This window comes from Diaphorina citri, unplaced genomic scaffold, assembly GCF_000475195.1.
Source record: "Diaphorina citri unplaced genomic scaffold, Diaci psyllid genome assembly version 1.1 scaffold1616, whole genome shotgun sequence".
NCBI classification, from domain to species: Eukaryota; Metazoa; Arthropoda; class Insecta; order Hemiptera; family Psyllidae; genus Diaphorina; species Diaphorina citri.
In genome coordinates this window covers 37,312-45,576 of record NW_007379042.1, presented here as the reverse complement: position 1 = coordinate 45,576, position 8,265 = coordinate 37,312, and the positions used below count along the sequence as shown (strand labels likewise).

Genomic DNA, 8,265 nt, shown 5'->3' with positions numbered 1-8,265 from the left:
CAAATGATTAACCAAAGAAGAAAGCGATAGAATATTAGAAAGGTAAGTCCTAGTAACAAGTACTACTAACGATAGCGAATTTTCAAAACTATAAAATACAAAACAAAGTTGTCGGTCACTGCGTTTTCCAACAACACAGACGTAACCCAATTATTAATTTTCTGCACATTCATTATTTTAGAGACATAGAACCTCTAAAGTTTGACGTAACCCAATTAATCCAACGTAACCCAGACGTAACCCAATTAATAATTTTCTGGACATTCATTATTTTAGAGACATAGAACCTCTAAAGACAGTTTGAAAACGTAGAGCCTAAGAGGTTTAGGAGAAAGGTAAAACTATTAGGTGAATAGACTATTTCTTAGGTAATTTGTATTTCTCAGGTAATTTATTTAGTGCTCCTTAAAGGATAAGGCACAGGACTGATTAGCCTATTAGAGAAAGAAGATTTTCTAATCAAGTTTAGTGCCGTTAGTGGCTTTCTAGAAAGTGGAAGAGGAGAGAAATAGAAAATGAAGAGAAAGAAAAATCGTTGAGGAAAACCGTGTTTTGGCACTAAAAACTGACCATCGAAAATTTGACCCGATTACATTACTTTCCTTCCTATAGGATAAGGAAAGTAAAAATTGCGGAGAAAAAAGTGATGCATACATAGGTATTTCTACAATTTGTGGGCAAGTATGCATATGCATGAAAGGAATGTTTTAAATCGCTTGAATTCATAAAGGTGTGCCTATAAATGCCTGAAGCCACCAAAACCACAGGAATTTACCTTTTCAATATGCCTACCCACAGTACGTAGTACCCTTATCTACCTCAGCTATCCCGAGCGATATGGATATTCGTTTTTACTGAACTCAATCAAAGTCACGTAGATTCAAGTTTAAGCCATCTTTAGGGGCAGTTGCCCGTACACGTAAGCCTCAGTGTGGGCTCTTTGTGTATGGAATTAAGCTCCATTTCACGTACTCGTATCAATGTAATGTTGGAAAGACAATCCCGAGCGATATGGATATTCGTTTTTACTGAACTCAATCAAAGTCACGTAGATTCAAGTTTAAGCCATCTTTAGGGGCAGTTGCCCCTACACGTAAGCCTCAGAGTGGGCTCTTTGTGTATGGAATTAAGCTCCATTTCACGTACTCGTATCAATGTAATGTTGGAAAGACATTGGTCAAATGATTAACCACAGAAGAAAGCGATAGAATATTAGAAAGGTAAGTTCTAGTAACAAGTACTACTAACGATAGCGAATTTTCAAAACTATAAAGTACAAAACAAAGTTGTCGGTCACTGCGTTTTCCAACAACACAGACGTAACCCAGTTAATAATTTTCTGAACATTCATTATTTTAGAGACATAGAACCTCTAAAGTTTGACGTAACCCAATTAACCCAACGTAACCCAGACGTAACCCAATTAATAATTTTCTGGACATTCATTATTTTAGAGACATAGAACCTCTAAAGTTTGACGTAACCCAATTAACCCAACGTAACCCAGACGTAACCCAATTAATAATTTTCTGGACATTCATTATTTTAGAGACATAGAACCTCTAAAGACAGTTTGAAAATGTAGAGCCTCTAAAGTTTTTTGTGGATGACCATCACAACAGAACATCGTCGACTTTTGGTTCGGTTTTTCGCCCTGACGAGAAAGAAAAAGCGAAAAAGGACTTATTAGAACAGCTAGGTTAGGCCGGGTCAAAGTTAAGTACCCATCCGGTCTCCAGGCTCAAGGAGTCCGAAACCAACAGTTTTTTCCCCCCTAAGAGGAAAATAATGTCCTTATTTAGCTAGTTAGCTTAGACTTTAGTATACCTACTCCTACATGGGTAATATGTAGGTAATAAAAACTTTCTAGAAAAGTGCAGGATCAAAACTAAAAGTCAGCCAGCCTAGTTGGCTTAGTTGGTAGCGCGTCTGTCTTGTAAGCGCTAGGTCGCGGTTTCGATTCAAACCCGGGGCGCATTTTATCCTATACAGATAAGATTCGTTCTCGGAAAGCCTAACTTTCTCCTATCCGGATAGGAGAAAGTTAGTATTCGTCCTCTTCCCTTTCGGGACGATAAGACCCTAGAAGTTACAGTTCCCTCTATCAAACCTCAATAAATAAAGCTAAAACTAACAGGCATTATTGTTTATGAAACATTGTTGTGAGGAGGGGCCCTTGTTGGAGTGGCCCCCGGGCCCGGTTAAGCTATAGACGGCCCTGTCCTCCTCTTCTTTCCCCTTTGACAACTGTTAGTTCCCTCGTGAATTGAGAAAAGTTACGTCACTATACAAAACCTTCTGTAACAGCCCCATCCCGAAGCATATTCACAGGGGTCAATGCCAAACTAATCAAAACACGATGACTGGCAGAGTTTTTAGCATACTTGGAATCTGTCTTTTTTTTTCCACCAGGGCCGTTTCAGGGTAGATCCCAGGGTATTCATCCGGTCCCCAGGCTCAAGGAGTCCGAAACCAACAGTTTTTCCCCCCAAAGAGGAAAATAATAATGTCCTTATTTAGCTAGTTAGCTTAGACTTTAGAGGGTAGCGCGTCTGTCTTGTAAGCGCTAGGTCGCGGTTTCGATTCAAACCCGGGGCGCATTTTATCCTAAACAGATAAGATTCGTTCTCGAAAAGCCTGACTTTCTCCTATCCCATCCTATCCTATATTCGTCCTCCTCACTTTCGGGACGATAAGACCCTAGAAGTTACAGTTCCCTCTATCAAACCTCAATAAATAAAGCTAAAACTAACAGGCATTATTGTTTATGAAACATTGTTGTAAGGAGGGGCCCTTGTTGGAGTGGCCCCCGGGCCCGGTTAAGCTATAGACGGCCCTGTCCTCCTCTTCTTTCCCCTTTGACAACTGTTAGTTCCCTCGTGAATTGAGAAAAGTTACGTCACTATACAAAACCTTCTGTAAACAAGTATTAAACATTTTACGAGGATTTCTTGAAATTATTAGGAAGATGGAAAGTAAAGGAAATCTGTGATCTGCGCGCCGTCCTTGTAAGCGCGAACAGTTTTGAAAATTTTGAATGTTAAGCTCGGGCCGAGCTTTGTCCTAAACAGATTAGGTTCGTTCTCGGAACGACAGACTTTCTCCTATCCCGTCTTCCTTATCTCTACGATTTCATAACGGTAAGATCTCCGAAGTTACAATGGACTCTCTCAGAGTTCTTCTTTCAAAAAGGTTCAAAGGTGAACTCTAACATCACCAAGAGTTAAAAGATCGTCTTACCATCCCATATCGTCACTCCTGAATGCCTCACTCCCTAACCGTATCACATGTAACGAAATCTACTTACATTTATATCACAAGTTTAGAAAAATAAAAACTTTCCCACCTTTTAAAGTCCCCCAGCCAGACTAAGCTGGTCTACCCCCTGTTTAACGTCCCCCAGCCAGACACCTACTCTGTGAAAGGCTCTAACCCTGTATTCATCCAGCACAAACAAACATGTTTGGTGCATACAACTCGTACTTCGAGCGGAGTGCAAAATTTCCACCCGAAGAAGTTTAACATGAAACAAACATGTAAATAATGGCAATTACTAACCTACGTCAAGCTTGTTTGTTTTATTTGGGTTATACACACTGCATAGAGTGCCAAGGTAAGCGAACCTAGCCCTGTTTCGAGTACCCTGCTCATCTATACTCTCTAGTGCTACTCACCTACTCTCTACATTGTGATTTATAGGTACATATATGTAAATGATGGTGTTGCTATCCGTATCATAATTGCATAGCTACACACAGAGAAGAAAACAAAAAGAGGAGGAGGAGAGGAAGAAGAAAAGACGAAAAAAAGGAGAGATTGGGAGAAAAGAGATAAAGAATAGAGGAGGAGGAAGAGAAGGACATGAAAGAGGAAGAATGAGTCGTAGATAAAATAAGAGAAAAGGAGGAGTGGAAACAGAAAGAGAAGAAGGAGGAAGTAAAGGGTGAGAAGAAGGAAGAGGAGAAGGAGAAAATAAGAAGAACGGCAAAAGAGAGAAGAGGAAGAGAGACGAAGGAGGTAAGAGAAGAGGGAAAACGATAAATATGTGAAATAGAGAGGCGACGAGATGGCAAATGAAATGACGATAAGAAGGGAAAAAAGCAAACGGGGGAGGAACCAAGGAGAGGACAAGAAGAAACAAGGAAGAAGCAGAAAATAGAAAGCAAGGAGGACAAGAAGAATTAAGCATATTACCATTCAAGTAGCCTCCGTAGCCGAGTGAGTATCACACTAGGATCACACCAGGTAAGCATATTACCATTCAAGTAGCATCCGTGGCCGAGTGAGTATCACACTAGGCTTGCACTTCGGAGGCCCCGGGTTCGATTCTCGGCGAGGTCGAAGTTTTTTCGGCTCTGTGCTTGGAGTTCGAGGTGCATTCAGCCTCGTGAGAACAAGTGAGTAGCTACTTTAATCGAGTAGCAACCAGTGGCGGTATTACCAGTGTAAAGTAATGATACGAGTAGATGAAAATTAAGAGTAAAGGAGGCACTTGGTAATGCTGTGATACCCACAAAAGTTGTGAAAAATATCTCTGCTTTACCACAAAGATTCATGAATTGATTTGATTTTTTTTTTTTTTTTTTTGTTTTTTTTTTTTACTAATACAAAGATTTATGAATTTGTTTGTTTTTTTTTTTTTTTTTTTTGTTTTTTTTTTTTTACTAATACTCTCTTGATGAAACTGTTTCAGTGGAGTATATAGGCCCTGTAACCTTCCTATTTTCTTTCAGTGTAGTATATAGGCCCTGTAATCTCCCTATTTTCTTTCAGTGTAGTATATAGGCCCTGTAATGTACCTATTTTGTTACAGTGGAATATCTAGGCCCCGTGATGGCCCTGTGTATGGAGCGTCGATCTGTACAAACCTCGTCCAGACCGCTGGACACATATCGCGTGATGCTCACTATGGACATGCCTTTGAATGAAATTATCGTCGACTTTCACGATAAGCTCAAATCTGTAACGTCCGGTTTTGCCAGCTTCGATTATGAAGACAAGGGCTATGTGCCGTCCAAACTAGTCAGGGTAAGCGCAACACTGTGATAATTTTAATATTTTTATTACTTGAGAGTTTTTATTGATCTATTTTTGGCTTAAGTCATGTTTAATTCTGTTGAACTTTTTTTTTTTTTTTTTTCATAAATGAAAGATTGGATTGAAAAACGAAATTCAATTGAACGAAAAACTTTTTTTTTTTTTTTTTTTTTTCATAAATGAAAGATTGGATTGAAAAACGAAATTCAATTGAACGAAAAAGGAAAAAGAAATTTATGTACGAAACGAAATTTATAAACGAAAAAGGAAATATCTTTGTAAATTTTATTTATGTAAAACTGTAAACACTGGACATTGCTCGTACCTACATTGCAATTTTACATTACCTACAAGTCCTACAACAAGCAGAAACTAATATATCAATAAAATAATAGATAACTAAAGAAATGTAACTTAAAGTAGTATTTCATTTTCCATTTTGCGTTGTCCAGTTTGTTTGCATAAAGGTGAAATAAAATCCATGTTCCACTTCGCCTATTCCAGTTTGTTGAGAAACATTGCAATAAAATCCATGGTTCCATTTCGCCATAAAATGTTCTCTTTCTCACATAGCTTTTCCCTGTCAAACCTTACCACTCGTCTTGTCATTTCAACACACATTAAATTCATAAAAGTACCTATGTAGGTACATACCTACCACCTATTTATATACCTACTTACTGAATGTATGTACATTGTACATGGACTAAATTGCACTAAAATTAAATTTGTGCTTTTCAAAAGTTTGAATCCTGATGTCCTCTTCTCAATGAAAAACGATGCATAACGTAAATTAGGTTTTTGAGGCCAAAACTTCAAAAATGCGGATTTTTTGCTATATTTTAAAAAGGCGGGTGGACAGAGGACAAACATATAAAAAGGAGGACATGTCTGCCAAAAAGCGGACGTCTGGTAACCCTATGCAGGATTGCCCTGAAATCCAGGGTGAATTTTAACCTGAACAGGGTTTGCTCTCTGAACAGCTGGCTTTCTCCTATCCTGTCTTCCTCTATCAAATCTCTTGGAAAAAAAAAGACAGCAATTAATGTTGAGTAATTTATTTTATCTATTATTCTTCCAGGAGTTCAAGCTCAAACAGTTGCCAACTATTATCTTGCCTCATCTCAGAATTTGCACATCATTCCTGTCCTAAATAAAGTTGATTTGAAGAACGCTAATCCCGAGGCTTGTGAGGAACAACTCCAAACCCTATTCAACATTGACAAGAAATCTGTTTTGAGGGTAAGCCTGTGCCACAACTTTTCAGAGCCTTAGGAAAGGCACACTGTTTAAACTGTTGGCATAATGGGACTTTGTTTAAATAATGATCATTTTGCCCTTGAATTTGACGCAGGCTTCGGCGCACAGTTGTCCTTCGAAATAGAGGCCGAGCATTTTCTTGCACTGGGCGCAGTTGCGGATGCACACTCCCACTTCGTTAGCGTCGACACTGATCAGGAGACTATTGGATAAGACTAGGGCGGAGAGGAGAAGACTGAACAGTGGTGTAGACATGGTGGGGGTCGAGGGGAGTAGGTCTGGGGAACAAAAAACGGGGGAACTTTGTTCAACTGATGCGACTAGATATGATGTAGTGTAGCTAAAGGTTGGGTATTTTAAGCACAGCTGTTTAAACCTTCAAAAAAGAAAAAATGTTAATAACAACCAAATTTTGAATTGAATCAGTTCCCAAAACCTGAATTTTTATACGAAATACCCAACCACACCAAGGATTGAACTCTATACTTAACGGTGATGCTTTAGAAAAAATAGTTTCACTGTGAAAATTTTCAGCTCAGATCCGAAATAACTTCGAAGAAACTCGATGTACTTACATGCTAAGGTCCTCTGATTCGATCTTCGCACAAATGTTGTTGTTTTTCATCTGGGGATTTTCTTTTATATAAAAATCTCAGGCCAGCTTTCTACGGGGATTAAAAAAAAATCGGAGTCCCATTTGGAATTGTTATCCCATTTCCCCATCCCAGCAGGGAAGCTTTCTGAATTACCTCAAGTTCCATTTCAGAGGTGTAGGGGAGGGGGAAAGATTCAGTAGGGAAATGGAAATAGATCATTAAATCATAGTCAACTACTGGATATAAAAGCATCAGCTAAAAACATGTTAAGGGTCACACTTTGAGATAATTAATGATTAAAATGCCCCGACCCATTAGCATCCGAATGTAGTACAAACGATCAAAACCCCTTTGCTAAGTTTTTGTTATAGCTCGCTATCTTGAAGGTACGATTAAATAGTTAAATAGAAAAAAAGGTTAAAATAGGTAGAAGGGCTCTGAAGATGGGCTTTTTAATATATTTAATTGAAGGGTAGCAACATTGTCAAGTGGTAGAAGGAATGGTACAAGATGTCAAGTGAAAAACTATTTAGAGCGGCAAAAGATCGACATAAAATCAGTAGAATGGTCGTCAACGTTCGACAACGGACATGACACAACAAGAAGAAGAAACAACATTAGTAATATATTTTCTTTCTCAATGTTAGGTGGTAATTTTAGGACCATGGACATTTTAGGACAAAAATGTGAAAGGAAAATATGCGTTAACCGGATAACAAAACCTACGCCACTAGTTATAAGATACGAATAATTAAATTATCAGTGTTGGAGACTTGAGTGTTCTTTTACTTTCCGAATAATGCATCCTTCATTTCCGTTCTGTCTGTGTCTACCCTTTCCTCCTCGATAAATACATGATAGCCGGCCTAGTTAGCTTGGAGGGTGGTGCGTGTGCTTTGTAAGCGCTAGGCCGTGGGTTCGATTCCCGCCCGGGGCGGATTTTATCCTAAACGGATAATGTTCGTTGTTGGAAATGCTGCCTTTCTCCTATCATAATTAATATGTGGAACACTGTAATAACAGCATGACGTGTTACCAGGTGGAATTCCAGGCTCCTGGAAATTGGAAACTGTAGAGTTTCCTTGTTCCTTCGCAGCTGCTGATATAATCTTTATAGGGCCAGCCTAGTTAACTTGGAGGGTAGCATGCCTGTCTTGTAAGCACTAGGTCGCGAGTTCTATTCTCGCCCGGGCCGAACTTTATCCTAAACAGGTAAGGCTGGTTCTCGTTTGTTGTAGCGGCTTTAGATACAGCCGAAGAACGGCATTACCACAAAACTCAATACTGTTTGCACCTGGTCTATGAAATCATGTCCGACTGAGGTTCCTGTGAAACTTGGGTAATTGGTAATTGGATTTGGTAAAATAATAAA

At 39.0% G+C, this 8,265-nt stretch overlaps 1 protein-coding gene across 1 annotated transcript; it reads right to left on the bottom strand.

The window, feature by feature from the left end:
- Positions 1 to 6,354: 6,354 nt before the first annotated feature.
- On the bottom strand, positions 6,355 to 6,943 carry LOC103516613 (eclosion hormone-like). The gene is made up of 2 exons (XM_008481587.2): positions 6,873 to 6,943; positions 6,355 to 6,575 (listed from the first exon to the last, which is right to left on the bottom strand). Exon 2 carries the CDS (start codon positions 6,550 to 6,552, stop codon positions 6,355 to 6,357), a length of 198 nt encoding a protein of 65 aa, XP_008479809.1. The 5' UTR covers positions 6,553 to 6,575; positions 6,873 to 6,943.
- Positions 6,944 to 8,265: the final 1,322 nt, after the last annotated feature.